Below are 23,861 nucleotides of genomic sequence, written 5' to 3' on the forward strand. Positions count from 1 at the left end.
TGAAGGTCCAAACTGTAGAGCACGACGGATCTGATTTTCAGTATAACCATTCTGCTTGAACACAGCTTTCAGACTGTCCAGTTCTTGTGTCAAACTACCTGCATCCGAGATGGCGTAAGCTCTTTTTACCAAACTACGTAGGACCCCTTTCGGTTGATACGGTGGATGACAGCTTGATGCATGAAGATATCAGTCCGTATGCATTGGCTTACGATAAACACTATGAACTAATGTCCCATCATTGCTCCTGTACACTAAGACATTAAAAACGGAAGTTTTACATCCTTTTCAACTTCCATTGTGAACTTAATATTGGGATGCAGAAAACTGAAATGATCTACGAAACGCCGGCCTTAGTGGCCGAGCGGTTCTAGGCGCTCAGTCTGGAACCACGCTACCGCTACTGTCGCAAGTTCGAGTCCTGCCTCTGGCACGGATGTGTGTTATGTCCTTAGGTTAGTTAGGTTTAAGTAGTTCTAAGTTCTAGGCGACTGATGACCTCAGATGTTAAGTCCCATAGTGCTCAGAGACGCGTGAACCGATTCGATCTAGGAAACGATCAAAATCATCCCTCACATGTGGCCATACCATAAACGTATCGTCGAAGTATCTCCAGAAACAAGTTGGTTTTAAGAACGCCGTCTTCAGTGTCATGTTCTCATGGCGACTGTGGGGGATAATGGACTCCCCATAGCCACTCCGTCAGTTTGTTCAAAGTTTTTTTTTTGGTTATGCGGCGCGCCACGAATTTCTTTCCTGTGCTAACCTCTTCATCTCAGAGTAGCACTTGCAACCTACGTCCTCAATTATTTGCTTGACGTATTCCAATCTCTGTCTTCCTCTAAAGTTTTTGCCCTCTACAGCCCCCATCTAGTACCATGGAAGTCATTCCCTCATGTCTTAGCAGATGTCCTATCATCCTGTCCTTTCTCCTTATCAGTGTTTTCCACATATTCCTTTCCTCTCCGATTCTGCGTAGAACCTCCTCATTCCTTACCTTATCAGTCCACCCAATTTTCAACATTCGTCTATAGCACCACATCTCAAATGCTTCGATTCTCTTCTGTTCCGGTTTTCCCACAATCCATGTTTCACTACCATACAGTGCTGTACCCCAGACGTACATCCTCAGAAATTTCTTCCTCAAATTAAGGCCGGTATTTGATATTAGTAGACTTCTCTTGGCCAGAAATGCCTTTTTTCCATAGCGAGTCTGCTTTTGATGTCCTCCTTGCTCCGTCCGTCATTGGTTATTTTACTGCCTAGGTAGCAGAATTCCTTAACTTCATTGACTTGGTAACCATCAATCTGATGTTAAGTTTCTCGCTGTTCTCATTTCTACTACTTCTCATTACCTTCGTCTTCCTCCGATTTACTCTCAACCCATACTGTGTACTCATTAGACTGTTCATTCCGTTCAGCAGATCATTTAATTCTTCTTCACTTTCACTCAGGATGGCAATGTCATCAGCGAATCGTATCATTGATATCCTTTCACCTTGTATTTTAATTCCACTCCTGAACCTTTCTTTTATTTCCATCATTGCTTCCTCGATGTACAGATTGAAGAGTAGGGGCGAAAGGCTACAGCCTTGTCTTACACCCTTCTTAATACGAGCACTTCGTTCTTGATCGTACACTCTTATTATTCCCTCTTGGTTGTTGTACATATTGTATATGACCCGTCTCTCAATATAGCTTACCCCTACTTTTTTCAGAATCTCGAACAGCTTGCACCATTTTATATTGTCGAACGCTTTTTCCAGGTCGACAAATCCTATGAAAGTGTCTTGATTTTTCTTTAGCCTTGCTTCCATTATTAGCCGTAACGTCAGAATTGCCTCTCTCGTCCCTTTACTTTTCCTAAAGCCAAACTGATCGTCACCTAGTGCATTCTCAATTTTCTTTTCCATTATTCTGTATATTATTCTTGTAAGCAGCTTCGATGCATGAGCTGTTAAGCTGATTGTGCTATAATTCTCGCACTTGTCAGCTCTTGCCGTCTTCGGAATTGTGTGGATGATGCTTTTCCGAAAGTCAGATGGTATATCGCAAGACTCATATATTCTACACACCAACGTGAATAGTCGTTTTGTTGCCACTTCCCCCAATGATTTTAGAATTTCTCATGGATTGTTATCTATCCCTTCTGCCTTATTTGACCGTAAGTCCTCCAAAGCTCTTAGAAATTCCGATTCTAATACTGGATCCCCTATCTCTTCTAAATCGACTCCTGTTTCTTCTTCTATCACATCAGACAAATCTTCACCCTCATAGAGGCTTTCAATGTATTCTTTCCACCTATCTGCTCTCCTCTGCATTTAACAGTGGAATTCCCGTTGCACTCTTAATGTTACCACCGTTGCTTTTAATGTCACCAAAGGTTGTTTTGACTTTCCTGTATGCTGAGTCTGTCCTTCCGACAATCAAATCTTTTTCGATGTCTTCACATTTTTCCTGCAGCCATTTCGTCTTAGCTTCCCTGCACTTCCTATTTATTTAATTCCTCAGCGACTTGTATTTCTGTATTCCTGATTTTCCCAGAACATGTTTGTACTTCCTCCTTTGATCAATCAACTGAAGTATTTCTTCTGTTACCCATGGTTTCTTCGCAGCTACCTTCTTTGTACCTGTGTTTTCTTTCCCAACTTCTGTGATGGCCCGTTTTAGAGATGTCCATTCCTCTTCAACTGTACTGCCTACTGCGCTATTCCTTATTGCTGTATCTATAGCGTTAGAGAACTTCATACGTATCTCGTCATTCCTTAGTACTTCCGTATCCCATTTCTTTGCGTATTGATTCTTCCTGACTAATGTCTTGAACTTCAGCCTACTCTTCATCACTACTATATTGTGATCTGAGTCTATATCTGCTCTTGGGTACGCCTTACAATCCAGTATCTGATTTCGGAATCTCTGTCTGACCATGATGTATTCTAATTGAAATCTTCCCGTATCTCCCGGTCTTTTCCAAGTATACCTCCTCCTCTTGTGATTCTTGAACAGGGTATTCGCTATTACTAGCTGAAACTTGTTACAGAACTCAATTAGTCTTTCTCCTCTTTCATTCCTTGTCCCAAGCCCATATTCTCCTGTAACCTTTTCTTCTACTCCTTCCCCTACAACTGCATTCCAGTCGCCCATGACTATTAGATTTTCGTCCCCCTTTACATACTGCATTACCCTTTCAATATCCTCATACACTTTCCCTATCTGTTCATCTTCAGCTTGCGACGTCAGCATGTATACCTGAACTATCGTTGTCGGTGTTGGTCTGCTGTCGATTCTGATTAGAACAACCCGGTCACTGAACTGTTCACAGTAACACACCTTCTGCCCTACCTTCCTATTCATAACGAATCCTACACCTGTTATACCATTTTATGCTGCTGTTGATATTACCCGATACTCATCTGACCAGAAATCCTTGTCTTCCTTCCACTTGACATCACTGACCGCTACTATACCTAGATTAAGCCTTTGCATTTCCATTTTCAGATTTTCTAGTTTCCCTACCACGTTCAAGCTTCTGACATTCCACGCTTCGACTCGTAGAACGTTATCCTTCCGTTGATTATTCCATCTTTTTCTCATGGTAACGTCCCCCTTGGCAGTCCCCTCCCGAAGATCCGAATGGGGGACTATTCCGGAATCTTTTGCCAATGGAGAGATCATCATGACACTTCTTCAAATACAGGTCACATGTCCTGTGGATACACGTTACGTGTCTTTAATGCAGTGGTTTCCATTGCCTTCTGCATCCTCATGTTGTTGATCATTGCTGATTCTTCCGCCTTTAGGGGCAATTTCCCACCCCTTGGACAAGAGAGTGCCCTGAACTTCTATCCGCTCCTCCGCTCTCTTTGACAAGGCCGTTGGCAGAATGAGGCTGACTTCTTATGCCGGAAGTCTTCGGCCGCCAATGCTGATTATTTATCAAAATATAGGCGTTGGCGGGGATCGAACCGGGGACCGAAGACGTTTTGATTATGAATCAAAGACGCAACCCTTTTTTTTTTTTTTTTTTTTTTTTACTAGAATAACATGAAATACAACAAATTAGAACGTATCCTGTCTTTCCTTTTTTTTTTTGTTTAAAAATTTGTATTGAACAAACTAAAAGTACATATATATTCACTATGCAAGAGTTCTTCAAGGTACCATTTAAAAATAAACAAATGACTGTTAGTTAAACAAAAAAAAATATTAAAAAAGAAAAAACATTAAATACAACAAAATATAACATATTCTGTCTTCTTCCTTTAAAAAAAAAAAAAATTATGTTTGTTTTTGGTCGATGCATGAGAACGTGGATAAGGGTGTTGCATCATGTGACAGGTAGGCATGGTACACCCCAACTTTGAGGGGGGTCAAGGAAGACGCTGCGGAGATAACCGGCAAAAGTTTGTCGGTAAGATGGTTTTCGGGTGAGGGTGCTATGCGCGGTCACAACTTTGTACCAGAAGTCAAGGACTGTATGCGGACCACTCCGAAAGAGATATTCTAAAGCCTGTCCTCGAAACCAGATTAGGGTATGGTGCTTAGCAAGAGGGTAGTGAAATGTCTGGGGCAACAACAGGAAATCCGGGGTTACCGTCGTTGGCGGGGCACGGAGGTAAAAGCCCACGATTCGTTGGATGAGGAGCCATACGTTTTGTTTCAGGGGGCACGTAAGACGGTGCTCGTCGGTGTCTTCGAGCTGACAGTCAGGGCAGAGTGGGGAGGTGGCCAGTCCTATGCGATAAAGTCGACTATTAGTCGGGAATTTTCCATAGACTAAAACATACCAGAGTGCAGACACAAACGACGGTAAAAAGGGTGCATGCACACACCCCCAAACCGTGCGCCAGTTAATGTCAGGATGCTGTAGCACCATGGGGTCGCAAGGGTTGGACAGCATAAACAAACGATAATAATCTTTTGTACGGGGAGGACGGGTGACTGGAAGATCGGCCCGAACGTAGCTGAGTTCTATGAAACAATTCGCGACGTAGTACAATAATGGAGAAATAGGTGCCACATTGATCGGTGGATCGAGAGAAGCTGGTCGGAGGAGGTCTAAGAGACTGCGTGTTAAGGACGGGACCGGCCCCTGCCAGTGCCGCAACAGAGTGTGGACAAAGAGTGCAGAAGAGCGTGCCTGCACGTTGACGAGTCCGAGGCCACCTTTTGCAGGAGGCAGTGTTAGAGTGCTGTAGCGGACTTTGAAAAGTGCCCCTGCTGACACGAAATATCCAAAGGCTGATTGGATGCGGCGGCCAAGGAGTAACGGCATTGGGAGGATCTGGGCGACGTGTACTAGTTTAGGGGCGACATACATGTTGACATAGGACACACGTTGGAGTTGGTTTAAGTTACGGTGCACTTGACCGCGAACATGGTGCCGAATCGACTGCAAAAGCCGCCGGTAAGCCAGGGCCACTGTGCGGTGTGTGGAGCTCGTAAATTCGATACCCAAGTAACGAAGGGTGGCACTAACTGGGAGTGGGGTCGGCACCATAGCCGGGAGGCCGCGCCCAACGTGCATCATAGTCGATTTACGGACATTAAGAATGCTACCAGAAAGACGTCCATACTGGTGGATCCATTGGATGGCGTCATTGAGTTCCGTGGAGGAGCAGGTGAGAAAGAGGAGATCGTCCGCATAAGCCCTACAGTGAAAGGTGTGGTCACGCAAAGTGAGGCCCTGCAGTCTAGAGGTAAGTCCAGTGATGAGGGGCTCAAGTGCAATGGCATATAGTAAAGTAGACATAGGGCATCCTTGACGCACAGAGCGGCGTATAGGAATCGGTCCTACAAGCCTCCCATTGACTTGTACCATCGAGACCGCGGGAAGGAGTAACCGGCGAATGGCATCGACAAAAAGCAAAGGGAACCCCATACGTGTCGCCACCATGAGGAGGAATGGGTGTCGAACGCGATCAAAGGCACTCGTGAAATCGACGGATACCAGTGCCGGACGAAGGCGACAAACCGACGCCAGTGCATTCTCCTAGGGCTGTTTGTAAGGTGGCCCCACAACCACGTGCAGTCTGCTCAGGTGAAAAGACCGTAGGTAAGACGGTGCGTATGCGCGCTGCTAAGAGGCGTGCATAGATTTTATAGTCTGCATTCAGTAGTGTAAGGGGGCGATATGCAGGGACATGAGACCCTCCCTTCGGTTTAGGCACAGGTAGAAGAATGCCAGTGACGAATTCAGGTGGAATTGGGAAGGACGGAGTAAAGAGTTCCTGAATCATTTCCGTCCAGCGAGGAAGCATTAACGTGGTGAACGCCCGGTAAAACTCCACTGGGAGACCATCTGGTCCGGGTGATTTGATCTTGGCCCCTTTGTTGATCGCATCTACCACCTCTTCTGCGGTGATTGCAGACATCATGGACGTTGACTCCGCTACGGTGAGAGTCCGATCAGGGGAAGGACGGAGATCATCAGGAATGGGCGTCACCATCGGTTCATCATCATAAAATTGGCGATAATGTTCAGCAAAGGCGGACACGACCGCCGCCTGTGTTGTGTGGTGAACACCATCGGAGGTCGTGATGTTGGGGACGAAAAGCCGACGTCGACGACTATGGTCGGATGCGGCATGGATTGTGGATGGGGTTTCGTCGTGGAGGAGGTCTTGTCGTCGGGAACGCACCACGACACCATGCAGTCGTGCACGTTGAAGAGAGAGGAGACGAGCTTTAGTACGTTGTCGTTCCCTGTGGGTGTCAGGTGATGGAGGGAGCGCATCGAGCTCACGGAGGGCGGCGTAGTGAAAATTTGTGGTGTCGCGATGCCATGCTGCTGCTTCCTTGCCACATTGTATGGAGGCCTTTCTGATCGCAGGTTTGGCACATTTGAGCCACCAATGGAACGTGGATGTGTACTGCGGAAGGCGTCTTTCGCAAGACGCCCATGTAGTGGCAATACATTGTCGGCAGTGTGGATCAGTAAGGAGGGAGGTATTAAGCTTCCAGTAACCTCTGCTGCGCCACACTGACTGAGGTGGCAGAGCCAGGGAGCAAATGACGGCGCAATGGTCCGAAAATGCAAGGGGCCATCGTTCAGCTTGGGCGACTTCATTGCCGAGGTGAGCAGAGACATAAAACCGGTCCAGTCTGCTCGCAGAATGTGCTGTATAATGGGTAAAACCGGGGGTATTGCCATGAATTTTCTCCCAAACGTCCACTAGATGAAAATCTTCGATTAAGGTGAGCAGCGCCGGGCATGGCGAATAACCAGGTACTTGGTCCTGCGGATGGAGGACACAGTTGAAATCGCCTCCCATGATAAGGCGATCATAGCGTCCAGAAAACAGGGGCGCCACATCATGTCCGAAGAAAGTGGACCGCTGCCGACGGTTCGTGGAGCCAGACGGAGCGTAGATATTGATGACGCGCGTGTCGAAGATGGTAACAGCCATGCCTCTTCCACAGGGAAGGATTGTCGTGTCCGTGAGTGGGATTCCTTCGCGTATGTAGAAAGCCACTCCACCCCCTGATTGATCACATGTGGACGTGTATGAGTCGTAGCCGTAGACTGGTGGTAGTGTGGCAACGCGTACTTCCTGAAGAAGGGCGACGTCGACGTCAGAGGCCCGAAGCATGTCACATAGGAGTTGCAGCTTGGGTGCAGTGCCGATCATGTTGATGTTCAGTGTGGCAAACCGGTATGTTTGTTTCATTGGTGGTGGACGCGCATCTACCATCACCAAGGGAAGTAAGAGGAGGGCACCGACAGGAAGTCCTGTCCCATCAGCTGCAATGCCTCGCTTTTGATGTTAACAGGTAGCCTCGTCCGGCGGAGGTAACTCATCCGGAGGAAGGGGCGTACCTTCCTCAAAGTCGTCGGCCCATGCTCCTGTGCCGTGGGTCTGTCCAATGTCCATGGGAATTGCGTCGTGGTGAGAGAGATCCGGAGTTGTCGGCAGGGAGGCAGGCGTCTCAACCGGCGCACCGATCGTTACACTGTGCGTGGTGACCTCCATAGTGGTCCCGTCCTGCGAAACGTCTTGTTCATCGTGAAAGTTGTCCGCCGACCTCTGCGTGGAAATGTCGGCTGCTTGGGTGTCGTCTTCGTCGTCGCGGGTGGCAACGCTCTGAGAGCCCGTGGGGGAACGGCGACGGCGTTTGCGCCTACGTGGCGAGCGTTGTTTGCGCACGTGTTCCTCAGTGTCGGATGACGGCAAGGAGGAGCGTCGACCTGGTTCGAAGGCGTCGGTGGGTACAATGAAATTGTCAAACAGGTGTTGTGAAGATGTACTGGTCTCCTCAGCGTCCGGTGCGGGAGCCTGTTCGGCGGCAAGGTTGTCAGGTGGGACGTCTGTACCGTCCGTTGGTGACTGGGACGGTGGGACGTGCCGATCGGAAGGACCGGGCGACGGACTGGACGAAACTGTAGACGTGGCAAGAGCCGCTGCGTAAGTGACCGGCAGGGCGGTCATCGTGGGTGTGACGGACGCTTCCGACAACGGGAGCTGCGCGACACGTCGTTGAATGCATTCAGACCGTAGGTGACCTTCTTTCCCGCAACCGGAACAGGTCCGAGGTTGGCCGTCGTACATTATAATGGCACGGCAGCCTCCGATACGTAGATAGGAAGGCACGTGTTTCTGCAACTCGATGTGGACCTGTCTGACACCGTTTAAAACTGGATAGGTCTGAAATTGGACCCATCGTTCGGCAACATGTTCCAGAACGTTGCCATAGGGACGGAGCGCCTCGATGATGACGTCCGCAGGTAGTTCGAACGGCAGTTCGAAGATCCTTATCGTCCGTGTGCCGAGACCTGCGTGATCGACGGTAACGGGTCCGACGTTGCCGTCGGAATGACAGAAGCGCAGTCCACGTTTTGCCTCTTGAAGCACCTTGTCGCACGCCGCATCGTTGATCATTTTGACGTAGACGGTACTGCTAACTATGGACAAGTGGATACCAATTAGATCCGTTGGTGGTATTTTAACTTCATCGCGTATAAACCGTTCTACCTCCAGGGCCTTGTGTCGGGCGAAGTCGGAACAAAAGTTGAAACGTAATGTCTTCTTCCGATAGTTGTGCGCCATGGTGGTCTAGAAGGAAAACGGCACTTACAGCGGCCGAAGTAAACACAAACACACCGTGCGCGCCTCGCCCGCAGCGCTCTGGCGCGTGACCGCCTCGCAGCACTGCCGGCGGCAGACTGACCCTAGACCACGGGGTCAATACTTCGTTCAAAGTATTTGTCATTAAATTAAAAATAATACGTTGACGTCAACACATGGCGACAAAGCTTAGTTGTTTCACCACCGGTGCGCTGCTGTGCCTGTCGCTAGAGGGCAGTTATGTTCGTGCTCGCGCAGTGAACCACGGTCAGTATATAAAGGAGACGCCGCGGCAATTCACAAGTGGATTCTTAGGCAGTAACAAATGTCCACAGAATCCTATGCGACAAATTCAGCTTATGCTTCATGTGAAACGAAAACAAATAAGGAATCATTGATTCCTCACAATATTACGCATGCGAGATAAAGTCAAACAGGTTACTAGTAATGCAGTATATCTCCAATGTGAATCAAGGAGTGCAGCATACACGTAGTCGTAATTAGAAAGACAATGCTATGAAGACAGCTTATGTTTTGAACGGAACTAAATCAAATGTGGAAGACTTTAAGTCGCCCAATAAGACAGCGAGGTGAGGGATAGATAAATTTGCGGTGCTCCAAGTCTACTGGCAGCGAACCTAGGCCGTATTGCCAGAAGTCCCCATATGCGTTTTGCGCTAGTAGCAGGCACAGGGAGCCGCTTTAGTAGGTGCACTGTATCCTGTCGTTTCCCCCAGTCGCCGACGTACCGTGAGCGAGAGCAGAATGGCCATGCGGAAGAAGTCTCATCGTTATCCGTCTCCTCACAAGACAGTAAGCGTCAGAATCACACTTCAAAAATCGTTCAAATGGCTCTGAACACTATGGGACTTAACATCTGAGGTCATCAGTCCCCTAGAACTTAGAACTACTTAAACCTAACTAATCTAAGGACATCACACACATCCATGCCCGAGGCAGGATTCGAACCTACGACCGTAGCAGTCGCGCGGTTCCAGACTGAAGCACCTAGAACCGCTCGGCCACAACGGCCGGCTAATCACACTTCTTTCTACACGTCATTGTATCACATTCCAACTCACGACAACAAACTACCAGACCACTAGAGTAGTTTCTCAAAATGTTAAAATAATCATTCTGTTTGAGATTGCATTGTTTGTTTAAAATGTATTCTACTGATGATTTCAATTTCCTCTTGCACATCGAGCAATCATTCTTTAGTTTCTGCATGCAGCAGTTTAATGTTCTGTTGTATGTTTGTTGTGGAGTGCTTGCTTTCTACAATATGTGTACCAAAATCTGTTTAAAACATGTTTTAAACGACCATCCCTTCTGATCACAGACACTGCAATTCGTTTTGTGCACACCTGAATTCAGGAATTTGTCAAGTTTAGGTCCAATTTTATGCACAGAGACCTTAAGTATTGTTTGTTTAAAAATCTGTTGAATCGTTTGTTTTAGACATTGCAGTTTTTGTAATATTCTGCCATCATTGCTATAGCAATTCACTTAGTTTTCTTCTGAGCATTACTCGTGCCTGTTTTTCTGTCTGTTTTAGACCTGGTAAATGACTGCTAGCTTAACCGAAACCGATTGTACCATCTTAGAACTCGCTGTCCACACAAACAATGTTTATATTGAATTTTTGTATATATAGCTACAACTGTAGCACTTACTCGTGTAGTCACTGTAATTTCATAACACAAATTTATTTAAACTCCCATTTACGGTGTCTATCTTATCATTTGTTTCTGAAGTGGTGTTAATTTACCCGATTTTTTTTTATTGTAATCGTCTTCTGTCAATATAAGTCCTACTATCATCATATAAATGAGAAAAACAGTAGAAAACAACAATAACTACATAGGAAGATAAATTCGACTAATAAAAAGTGATTATACACAGAAGTCTCACATTTAATCTAAATGAAAACTAGTAGCTGAATTCGACTATTAATCAGCAGCATGTTTATTTTATCTAAGTGTAGTCTCATGCTCTGGCTCTCCATGGCAAAATATCGGTTGCTCGATGCATATCTGTCACTCCATAAATTGATTTTCCTATTTATAGAATAATCATTTTCTTGTATTGAGTGTAGTGGTTTTATATACGGGTTTATTCCATGATGATGTTACAAACTTCCAGGGATGATGGAGAAGGGTTAATGTATCAGTGCGAGGTACAGATTCCTAGCCGGGAGAAGACCGAGTCGAAAAATCGTTCTGATACCTCTGACAGTGAACATCTTCTACTGTAAGATCTTTGCTTTACGTAATTTTTGCAGGAAGTAGTAAGGACGAGAACAAAATACGAATAGTATCCAATAAAGATGGGCATACCTTACCGCATACGTCCACCCAATTTTCAACATCCTGCTGTAGCACCACATCTCAAATGCTTCGATTCTCTTCTGTTATCGCGTTCCCACTCTTGATGCTTCACTAACATACAATGCTATCCTCCAAAAGAAATTTTTCCTCAAATTAAGGCCTATGTTCGATACCAAGAGACTTTCTTCGCAGGAACGCCCTTTTGTCTGTGTTAGCCTGCTTTTTACGTCTTTACTTCGTCCATCATACGTAATTTTGCTTCCAAGTTAGCAGGATTCCTTAACTTCGTCTACTCCGGGGTCAAGATTGATATTAAGTGCCTCGCTGTTCTCATTTCTGCTACTTCTCATTACTTTTTCCTTTTTCTGGTTTACTCTCAGTCATTATCCTACACTGAAGAAAAATGGTTCAAATGGCTCTGAGCACTATGGGGCTCAACTTCTAAGGTCATTAGTCCCCTAGAACTTAGAACTAGTTAAACCTCACTAACCTAAGGACATCACACACATCCATGCCAGAGGCAGGATTCGAACCTGCGACCGTAGCGGTCTCGCGGTTCTAGGCGCTGCAGCGCCTAGAACCGCATGGCCACTTCGGCTGGCGTACACTGAAGAGCCAAAGAAACTGGTACACCTGCGAGCACGCAGAAGTGTCTCAATACGACAGGGTAAGGACTCGACTAATGTCTGAAATAGTGCGGGAGAGAACTGACACCATTAATCTTGCAGGGTTGCCCATAAATCCGTAAGAATGAGAGGGGGTAAAGATCTCTTCTGAACAGCACGCTGCAAAGTATTCCAGACGTGCTCAATAATGTTCATGTGAGGAGAGTTTGGTGGCCAGCGGAAGTTTTTAAACTCAGAAGAGAGTGTTCTTGGGCCACTCTGCAGAAATTCCGGACGTGTGGGGTGTCGCGTTCTCCTGCTGCAATTGCCCAAGTCCGTCGGAATGCATTAATGGATACAGGTGATCGGACAGGACGCTTACGTACGTGTCACCTGTCAGAGTCGTATCTAGACGTATCAGGGGTCCCGTATCATTCCCACTGCACACTCCCCACAACATTACAGAGCCTCCAACAGCTTGAACAGTCCCCTGCTGACATGCACGGTCAATGGATTCATGACGTTGCTTCCATACCCGTACACGTCATCCACTCGATACAACTTGAAACGAGGTTCGTCCGAACAGGAAACATGTTTCCAGTCATCAACAGTCTAATTTCGGTGCTGACGGCCAAAATCGAGGCGTAAAGCTTTGTGTCGTGCAGTCATCAAGGGTACACGAGTGGGTCTTCGGCTCCGAAAGCAAATATCAATGTTGCTTCGCTGAATGGTTCGCACGCTGACACTTGGTTTGAACTTCTGTAACGTTGAACGACTCTCTTCAGTCATCGTTGCTTCCGTTTTTGCAGGATCTTTTATCCGGCCGCATTGATGTCGGAGATATGATGTTTTACCAGATTCCTTATATTCACGGTACTCTCGCGAAATGGTCGTACGGAAAAATCCCCACATCAACGCTAACTCGGAGATGATGTGTCCCATCGCTCATGTGTCGACTATAACACCACGTTGAAACTAAGGTAAACCTTGATAACCTACCATTGTAGCAACAGTAACCGATCTAACAACTGCGCCAGACACTTGTTGTCTTATATAGGCGCTGCCGACCGCAGCACCGTATTCTGCTTGCTTAATATCTCTGTATTTTAATACGCATGCTTACAACAGTGGTGTTTTTTTTTTTGCGCTTCAGTATATACTCCTTAGACTGTTTCCTCTATACAGCAGGCTCTTTAATTCTTCTTGACTTTCACTGAGGATTGCAAAGTCGTCATCGAATCTTATCACCGACATCCTTTCATCCTGACTTTTAATCCTCCTCTTGAACCTTTCTTTTATTTCCGTCATAGCTTCTTCGTTGTATAGATTGCACCTTAGGGGAGGAAGACTACGTCCTTGTCTTACCCCCTTTTTAACCCGAGCAGTTCGTTTTTGATCTTTCAGTTTAGTTGTTCCGTCCCTTTTGGTTCTTGTGCACATTGCAAATTACCCATCATCTGCTTACTCCTATTTTTCTCAGAATTTCGGACTAATTTCACCATTTCACAATGTCGACCATTTTTTTCTAGCTCGAAAAATTCTTTGAACGTATCCTGATTTTTCTCCAATCCTGCTTTCATGACGAAGATCAACGTCAGGACTAACCAAAGTAAAAGTGATCGTCTAACAGATCCTCGATTTATATACTCGATTTTCGTTTCCATTCTTCTGTATGGTCTTCTTGTAAGCACGTTGTAAGCAAGTTGGATCCTGTGCGGTAGTTTCGGCATTTATCTGCTTATGTGCCCTTGCTGTTTTCGGAATTGTACGGTTGATGTTTTTCCGGAAGTTTGATGGTATGTCGCCAGTCTTATAGATTCTGCACATTAACATCAACAGTCGTCTGGTCGCAACGTCTCCCAATGATTTTAGAAATTCTGATCGAATGTTATTTATTCCTTCTGTGTTATTTGACCTTAAGTCTTCCAAAGCTCTTTTCAAATCTGTTTCTAATACTGGATCCCCTATTTGTTCCACATCGAATCCAGTTTCTTCTTCTATCACGTCATCCGACAAATCTTCTCCCTCCTAGAGGCCTTCAATGTACTCTTTCTGCCTATCTGTTCTCTCCTCTGCGTTTAACAATGGTATTCGCATTGCCCTCTTAATGTTAGCACCCTCACCTTTATGACTTTTCTATATGCTAAGTCAGTACTTCCAAAGATCATTTCTTTTTCGTTTTCTCAATTTTTTCTTGCTGCCATTTTGTCTTGGCTCCTATGAACTTTTTGTTTATTTCATTCGTAAGTGCTTTATTTATGTATTCCTTTCATTCCCTGAGTAATTTGTACTTCGTGTTTATTCGGTTAAACAAGATTTCTTCACAGTTAGCTTCTTTGTACCAATATTCATCTTTCCAAAATAGGTAATTGTCCTTTTCAGAGACGTTAAATCCCCTTCAACTGACCTGCCTTCTCTGGTATCTTGCCCACTCTGGTATTCCTTATCGCAGTATCCACATTCTTAGCGAACAACAAACACGTCTCATCATTTCTCAGTCCTTCAGTATGCCACATCATTCCACAGTGATTTTTTTTCTCAGACGATTCTCTTGGACTTTGATCTACTCTTCACCATTACTACACTGTGATCCGAGTCTATATATGCTCCTGGACACGCTTTACAATCCGATATCTGGTTTTGGAAACTGTATCTGACCACGATGAAACACAGCTGGAATCTTTCGTTGTCTCCGTCTCTTTTCCAGGTATATCTCCTCTAATTGTGATTCTTAAACTGGGTATTAGCTGTTACAATGTAAAACGTATTGGAAAACTAATTAGTTTTTTTCCTCTCTCATTCCTACTTCCAAGTTAATATTCTCCCGCAGTTCTTTTTTCTGTTCCTTCCCTTACAATCTGTCACAGGTATAAGTAAGATAGCCGTTTATAGCTTTCAACTTGATCGCTCCATGACTGGGGTCTGTTGCTTTAAATTGATACAACTATCTCTCTTCATCATCCCTGAAAGTCAGTGACATCATAGCGGATTCGTCCTTTATCCCAGAATGGTTGCATAGTGTGTGGATCATCACTTTTGTGTATCAGCTCGCACACTGCCTCCACTTAGAGACGGCCTCGCGGCGCTCTCTGTTTCCCGCAACTTCTGCAAGCTGCTTCCAAACGTGTCGTCCCACTCATGCTTCCCTCTTATATATGAAACGTTTAGGGACTGTGACCTGGAGTGGCCCACAGATAATATGCGTTTACACTCATTCATACATCTACATCTACATACATCCACACGGATTCTCTGTAGGTCACAGTTTAGTTCCTGGCAGAGGGTTCATCGAACCACCTTTGCAATAATTCTCTATTACTCCAGTCTCGAACAGCGCTCAGAAAAAACGAACACCTATGTATTTCCGTGCTACCTCCTATTTCCCTTGGTTTTATTATGGTGATCGTTTCTCCCTATGTAGGTCGGCGTCAACAAAATGTTTTCGCGTTCGGACGAGAAAGTTGGTGATTGAAATTTCGTGAGAAGATTCCCCCGCAACGGAAAACGCCTTTGTTTTAATGACATCCACTCCAAATCCTGACACTCTCCCCTGTTTCGCGATAATACAATACGAGCTGCTCTTCTTTAACCTTTCTCGATATACTCCGTTAACCCTATCTGCTAAGGATCCTAGATCGCGCAGCAGTACTCCAAAAGAGGACGGACAAGTTTAGTGTATGAAGTCCCTTTAGATGATCTGTTACATTTTTCTAAGTGGTGGTGGTGGTTAGTGTTTAACGTCCGGTCGACAACGAGGTCATTAGAGACGGAGCGCAAGCTCGGGTTAGGGAAGGATTGGGAAGGAAATCGGCCGTGCCCTTTCAAAGGAACCATCCCGGCATTTGCCTTAAACGATTTAGGGAAATCACGGAAAATCCAAATCAGGATGGCTGGAGACGGGATTGAACCGTCGTCCTCCCGAATGCGAGTCCAGTGTACATTTTTCTAAGTCTGCTGCCAATAAAACCCAATCTTTGACTTGCCTTCCCCCCACAACAATTTTCTATGTGTTCTTCCCAATTTAAGTTATTCGTAATTGTTACTCCTAGGTATTTAGTTGAATTTACGGTCCTTCAATTTGACAGATTTATCGTGTAACCGACGATTAATGGAGTCCTTTTAGTACTCATGTGGATGACCTCTCACTTTTCATTATTTATGGTCAATTCCCAATTTTTACCCCAGGCAAATATCTTTTCTCAATTGTTTTGCGATTTGTTTTGATCTTCTGAGGACTTTAGTAGACGATAAACGACAGCATCATATGCAAACAACTTAAGACGGCTGCTCATACTGTCTCCTAAATCTCTTTGGATTTCTGCTGGTAAGCTTTCCAGTGTAATGGTTCTTTAAGTCTCCTCCAGGCTCCTGAAATCAACGTGACTCGATATTTCGGCGACCCATCTGTCCGCCACGTTTAGGAATATGGCTGCTGCCGGGTCGCGCGGAAAACTGATGCCAAAGCTGCAATCGTCGTCTCTACTGGCTTCATAATGTACACGGAGCATGCGTCGCCCACCACGGTTGCTGCCCCCAAGACCGCCATAGTAGCGCTGCCCCTAGTAGAACAATGGTGCTAACGATACATCGCACTCAATGACTATCTTCAGACTGTCGGGCTAGCCGCACCAAAGAAGGACGTGGTACCTTTCGAGACAATACAGGATTCCACGTCCTTCTAAGAGGAAAACCATTGTCTTTATTATCCAAATTGTCTGTTAACCTAACTTCAGTTACCTCTCTATAACCACTGTTTCAGAATCCGGAATTACCCGCATCTACCTGAGTCTCGTCAAACTTCATCCCATATTCATCATTTAAACAATGTTCCACTGCTACCAATTTTACAGAATGTTGTAGCCCCTTGTGTTGGGAATTTTCCATCCACCTGTCCCGAATTGTGCGAATCAAATCGGCGATGTACTTCTTTCCAGTTTGATACTGAGTTTTGTATACACCACGCTTCCCATGTCCGAAATCAACTTTGACAGAGCCGAGTGGTACCCTAATCGTAAGAGGATGATGGAACACATTCATAATGTTAAATCTCCATAACATTCTTCCATTCTTGAACGACACAACCCCAGCATAAGGAATAAAAGCCTCGGATCTATGCTCCTCTTTATACACCTCCAAGAATTGTCTCCTAACTTATCTGTTCGTATAGCCGTAATCTCCAGGCATGCATTCTAATCGTAGTGCTAAATGAAGTACTGATACCGGTATTGCATATTACTATTTAGACTGGGTAAATGATGACATTCTACAAGTTGTGAAAGTCTATTGCTTGTATTATTTTTAATTAACTGCATGACACATGTATTACTCAATATTTGAATGCATCTTTTCAAGTGGTGTATTTTTCTGAATTGTAATTTTTCGGATGCTGAAGTATTAAACTTTGATGTAAACACATCATTACTGTTATCTTTAACCTTTGATACATTTTAGTTGTGCATATTAAACAAGAATTAAAAGAGAACCAAAATGCAAGAAGAGAAATAAAAAATTTGAGGTTTGTGAATGACATTTTAATTCTTTCGCAAACAGCAAAAGTCTTGGAATAGCTATTAAAAATGATTATAAGACAAAAGTAAAAGAAGGGCAATCGAATATAGCCGAATTAAATGCTGAGGGAATTAGGCACACAAGCCATAGCAAGAAAATCGCTTCAGAAAAACTAGAAATATATAAATTTAAGAGTTAGGAAGTGCTTATAGAAGGTACTTGTCTGGGGTGTAGCTTTGTACGGAAATGGAGCTTCTAGGATAAGCAGTTCACACATGTAGCTAATAGGAGTTCGAAGAATTTTGCTGGAGTAAAATACTGAAGAGTAGATGAGTAGGATGGGTAGATCAAGTAACTAATGAGGAAGTGTTGAATCTAACTGACGAATTGGGAGGGGGGTATGCAGCGCTTGGGATAGCTTGACTAAAAGAAGGGATCGGTTGACAGAACACATCCTGATGCATCAACGAATAGTCAATTTGGTATCGGACGGAAGTTTGCGGGTGTGTGTGTGTGTGTGTGTGTGTGTGTGTGTGTGTGTGTGTGTGTGTGTTTGTTTGTGGAAGAGAGAGAGAGAGAGAGAGAGAGAGAGAGAGAGGGAGGGAGGGAGGGAGGGAGAGAGAGAGAGAGAGAGAGAGAAAGAGAGAGAGAGGGAGAGGGAGAGTGGGAGCGGAGAGGGTCTGGGGTAGTGGTACAAATTGTAAACAAAAAGCTAGGCATGAATACTTTAAGTATGTTCAAATGGATGACAGTTGCAGAGTTGCAGCAGTTATACAGAGATGAAGATACTCTGCACAACAAATACTACTGCTGAGAGTTGCATCCCAACAGTCTCCGCACTGAAGACGGCAGCAACAACATATTTTACTGTAATTAAACACTTTATTATTAATGGGATTGTAAAAAACAGTCGAATGTTGCAGATTTGGTAATTTAATTATTACGTGTTTCGTTTCGGTAGGGCTTCATCATATAATCTAAAAGTACACTGTGAGCACATAGTTATACATATCTGGCATGGTTATATTCATTTCTAACAAAACGATATAAAAGCATAACGTCGTAAAAGAGGTGGGGACTGATGTTAAAATTAATGCCAGGGGCATACGTCACACCACAATTAATGGCAATGGCATGTGTCTCATCGGAAGTAACATCGGAACAGAAGATCCTAGGAAAAAATTAAACAAATGTCATTTGGGAGCTGCAAAAATAGAACGGCTTAGAAACAAATACGCGGCTTCCACGGAAAGTAGTGTCCTTCCACTCTGGTAAATGATACATAAATAACATGTATTGATCAGCCAGAACATTATGACCACCACCTAACAGCCGGCATTTCTACCTTTGTCAGGGATAACAGCGGCGACGCTTCATGGCAAGGGAGCAATGAGAGCTTAGTGGATCGCTAGGGGGAGTTGGCACCACATCTGCGCACATAAGTCACCTAATTCCCGTAAATTCCTAGGAGGGGAGCGATGAGCTCTAACGTCACCTTCAATCACATCCTGGATGTGTTCAGTCCGGTCCAGGTCTGGCGAGTTCGGGTGGCTAGCACATCACTTGGAACTCGCCACTCTGTTCCTCGAACCCTAAATTACACTTCTGGGCTTGTGACATAGCGCATTATCTTGTTGAAAGATACCACTACATTCGGGAAACATGATCTTCATGAGGAGGTGTACGGGGTCTGCAACCAGTGTACGATACTCCTTGGGCATCATTGTGCCTTGCACGAGCTCCACTGGACCCTTAGACACCCATGTGGGTGTTTCCCAGGGCACAAAGGAGCCGTTACCAGCTTGTCTCCGTCCCGCAGTGCAGTCAAGGAGCTTTTGCCCCGAAGACGAAGGATTCGCATGATGAAGAAGGTATCGTGATTCATCAGACCATACAACGCTCTACCATTGCGCCAAAGTCCAGTCCCGATGATCTTGCATGGGTCGTCGCCTGTGGAGGCCCGTCGTTGAAGTGTTCGGTGCGTCGTGTATACAGGCATGTGATGAGACACACTTGTACTCTGACCAGAATTAAAGTCTGGTGTTAATTCTGCTACAGTTCGCCGCCTGTCCTGTTTTACGTGTTGAGAACTTTGCTGGCAGATACTGCGTACATATATACATTTGCATGCAATATCTACATCTTAACTCTAACATGTCTGTGGCGGTGGATGCTTGTTGCACTACATCTATAATTGAACACCGTTTGCTATTATTCACGGGCCGGCCGCTGTGGCCGAGCAGTTCTAGGCGCTTCAGTCTGGAACCGTGCGACCGCTACGGTCGCAGGTTCGAATCCTGCCTCGGGCATGGATGTGTGTGAAGTCCTTTGGTTAATTAGGCTTAAGTAGTTCTAAGTTCTAGGGGACTGATGACCTCAGATGTTAAGTCCCATAGTGCTTAGAGCCATTTGAACCATTTTTTCCTGTTTAACCAGTTTCCCACCCTACATCGTCCGACATCTGTAATGAGCCTTGGCCCCCTCCCTCCCCCCCCCCCCCCAAATCCCACGATTTCTGGAGGTGGTTTCACTTTGGTTTCGCCACTTTTTGAAGACACTCACCACAGCACTCCTCGAACGCCCGACAAGTCGTGCCGAGCCTCCTGCCCATCACAATCTGCCCTTGGCCAAACTCAGATACATCAGACACCTTCCCTTCTCTTCCCGCGTACAGCCTGCTCCTGCACCGTGCGCATGTCTAACTAGCAGTAATTTCTTGCCGTGTGATGCTGTTGTCGCCTGTATGGGTTTGTATCGATAGTAAGTCTGAGGTCATAATGTTCTGGCTTATCAGTGTAGATATAGCTGCGTCAGCTAGGAAATTAGCGCGAAAGGAAGTAGAGATCGCTGCACAGTGCGGTATAATAAGCACAGAGGGAAAAAGGAAGATAGCCTAGTGTAACTCCGAATATCAACAAACGGAGAAACTAAATATATAAAATCCATCAATGTATTATATTTAAATAAAATAAATAAGTTATCCAACAGATACAGTAAACTGTAAAATGGTAAATGCCGGGAGAATAAGATTAATATTGGAGTGTGGCAAAAACGCAAATAGAAAGAATGTGTAGTCAAACTAAAAAAAAAAAAAGAAACAAGGTAAAGTAGGAAATAGTTAAAATGAGAGGAAGAAGAAGTAGAAAGAAAGTAATGGCGTCTGAAAGAACAGGAACAGTCGTTGGTAAAAACTAGACTTGGAAACATAGAGAACAACACTTGCACTGTTCTAAATCTATACAACATATTAAATGTAATGTGAAAGCACCTATGTATGTTAAAATATTTTATATACACTGTTATCCAAACGTAACGCAACAAACAGAAATTTTGCAGGGATACGTTTATTTTGCAGCAAACCAATATAAACAGGTGATAGTAAACCAGAAACAGTGTAATGAATACAGAATGTAATCAACTGCAGCATGCATAAAGGTAGACAAAAATGCTCTTCATTTTCCTGCAACTTAACGGATTTGCACACACAATCTGACAACTGGTTAAGGTGCTCAGTATTGGTTGTGACAGGCCTGACAACGACGAAGCATGCTATGAATGGTCAAACTCATGATGAGGCAGTAACGCCCATTTTTCCCGGAGAGCTGCTCGCAAATCTTGGAGAGTGGTTGGTGCCGTTTGGCAACCCGTCTTCCTACTGCACCTCAGACATGCTCTATGGGTTTCAAATCGGCAGAGCGAACAGCCCACGCCATACGCGCCAAATATTCCCTTTCCAAAAAAAACGTCAACCACCCGCGCTCTATGAGGTCGAGCACTATCGTTCATCAATACGGAGTATACACATGAGATCCCAAGATCTCACGGTACCTGACAGCAGTTAAATCTTGCTGATTCACTCGTACGATTTCATAGAGACGTGTTCGAGTGGTCAACATAATCCCTGCCCACACAGTTAGGGATCCTCCTCAATATCAATCTCTTTCCAAAATGTTTGGGTCCCGAAATCGTGTTCCACATTCCCTCCAAATGCGAATCTGTTGAGAATCACTCTCCACACCAAATCATGACTCATCTGTGGAAAGAACATTGGCCCATCGTTCGACCATCCAGGTGGCATATTGGCGGCTCCACTCTAAACGTTCCCTTCTGTGGAAACACGCCAGACTTCTACAATAAAGGCCACTGTGCAGAATCCTTGTGTACACAGTATTCCTAGACAAATACGTCCAGGAAATGCTGCGAGGTCAGGTGCCAGTTGCAGTGCAGTAGTAAGGTAGTACCGTCGTGCCCTTACAGCCAAATAACGGTCCAATTTTTCTAAAATCGTACATGGTGGACCCTGCAGTGGTCTCCTGAGTACAGTTTCGGTCTCTATAAACTGTCGCCTCACCCGAGAAACGTTAAGCCTTTGGGCCACATCAGTTTTCGACTCTCCTGCTTCCATTCTTCCTATGGCCCTCCACAACAGAGAGTCTGTAGGCGTCTTCTCTGTGCCCTACTGCAACCGTCTGTGACTGCGTACGCCGGCCGAAGTGGCCGAGCGGTTCTAGGCGCTTCAGTCTGGAACCGCGCGACCGCTACAGTCGCAGGTTCGAATCCTGCCTCGGGCATGGATTTGTGTGATGTCCTTAGGTTAGTTAGGTTTAAGTAGTTCTAAGTTCTAGGGGACTGATGACCTCAGATGTTAAGTCCCATGGTGCTCAGAGTCATTTGAACCATTCTTTGTGACTGTGTACACAGCGATTGTGGCTGTGGGACTACCCTGTAAACACTACCCCGTTCGACAAGTGAACTGACGTCATTGCTGGCATGGTTGTCCGTTGATCGAAATGCCATCTTCCGTGCAGCACGCAATCGTAACGACATCTGTTGACAGTTTTAAATGATAATATCGTGAATTAGACACAGGACGGGGAAATGGCATTTTTTTGCTTTAATTTTGGACACCAGTGTAGTTATTACTATTACAACCGTAGGCATCTGTGGCTCATTAATCGTGTGTGTGTGTGTGTGTGTGTGTGTGTGTGTGTGTGTGTGTGTGTGAGTGACAGAGAGAGAGAGAGAGAGAGTGTGTGTGTGTGTGTGTGTGTGTAGTGAGTTTTGGGGGGGGGGGAGGGGGAGAGAGGAGGAATGGGTGTTTTGCGGGGTGGAAAAGTTATAATCTCCCCCTCAACAAAATGAAACCATGAACGCATGGACGTCTGCTACGAACTGGAGTTCACTAATAGAATTTGTGATTTCAGATATTTAGTTCCTGCCTCTGTTGTTGGACTACATAAGCGACACTCTGCTGACAGTTATGGCCTGTTCCTGTTTCAGGTCCCCGGCCAGGAGCCAAGCGCCGCGTGGTGCTGAGGAGGGACCCAGCCGACAAGGCGCACCGCAGTGAGTACCGCAGCACCACTTTACTCTTTGTACTGTATTCTGACTAATTTCTAATCATTGCGTTTCCTCACATTTCTTATTTCTGAGAAATGTGAAAATACGGCATCTTAATTTGTCCAGGAAGGGAATGGAGGAAGGGGGGATTTCAACACATTGTATAGCATTTACAGATTTACAAAAAGGAGACATACGAACAGAAATTATAATTGAAGGAGAAGAAATAAAAACTTTGTAACCTGCCGACACATTTTAACTGTGTATGAAGTGGCAAAAGACTTGGAAGATCAGCTGAAAGGAATGGATAGCGCCTTGAAAAGAAGCTACAATATGAAAGTGGAGGGTAACGTAATGCAGAGGGAGTTAGGTAAGAAATTGAGGCACTAAAATAACTGTCTATAGCAGAAGTAGAAAGGATGTGAGATGCAGACTGGCAACAGCGTTTTTTATACAAAGAAATCTGTTATCTTTGAACATATATTTATAAGTTGCTATTTTTTGTAGTTATTTTCTGGATTGTAGCTTTTTACGAAAGTGATATGTTGGCAAAAAATAGTTCAGAGGAGAAATGTATAGAAGCTTTTGAAATGTGATGGTTCAGAAAATTGCTGACTATTAGAAAGGTAGATCAGATTACTAATCTAGGAGTACTGAATCAGGTGAAAGAGAACAGTAATTGATGACACAGCTCCACTGAAATACGATTTTACTTCATAGGATGCATCCAGTGCCATCAAGAAATTGGCAGTTTTATAATGAAAGTAAGTGCGGGAAGGTAAAAATTTTAGAGGGAGACGAAGGCTTGCCTATAGTAAGCAAGTTCAGATAGATTCAGGTTGCAGTAGTTTTCAGAGTTAAAGAGCCTTAAACAGAGCAGACTGGCACTGAGAGCCGCATCAAGTCATTATCGGACTGAAGACTCCCAACAACAACTAACGGGACCCTCTTAGCACCTTCATCTCTGCGTGAAGGGCTTCCAGAATCAGTGATATAATCTGAAGCTGAATTTT

The 23,861-nt window shown here is 44.9% G+C and overlaps 1 protein-coding gene across 1 annotated transcript in view; it reads left to right on the plus strand.

Moving 5' to 3' along the window:
* The window catches only part of LOC124788714, a 321,758-nt gene extending 298,857 nt beyond the window's left edge, over positions 1-22,901 (plus strand). The window contains exons 8-9 of the mRNA XM_047255991.1: positions 18,005-18,013; positions 22,804-22,901. Of these exons, the coding sequence (XP_047111947.1) occupies positions 18,005-18,013; positions 22,804-22,901 (107 nt within the window). The remainder of the gene's footprint in view (positions 1-18,004; positions 18,014-22,803) is intronic.
* Positions 22,902-23,861: the final 960 nt, after the last annotated feature.

The sequence above is a fragment of the Schistocerca piceifrons genome, chromosome 3, assembly GCF_021461385.2.
Source record: "Schistocerca piceifrons isolate TAMUIC-IGC-003096 chromosome 3, iqSchPice1.1, whole genome shotgun sequence".
NCBI classification, from domain to species: Eukaryota; Metazoa; Arthropoda; class Insecta; order Orthoptera; family Acrididae; genus Schistocerca; species Schistocerca piceifrons.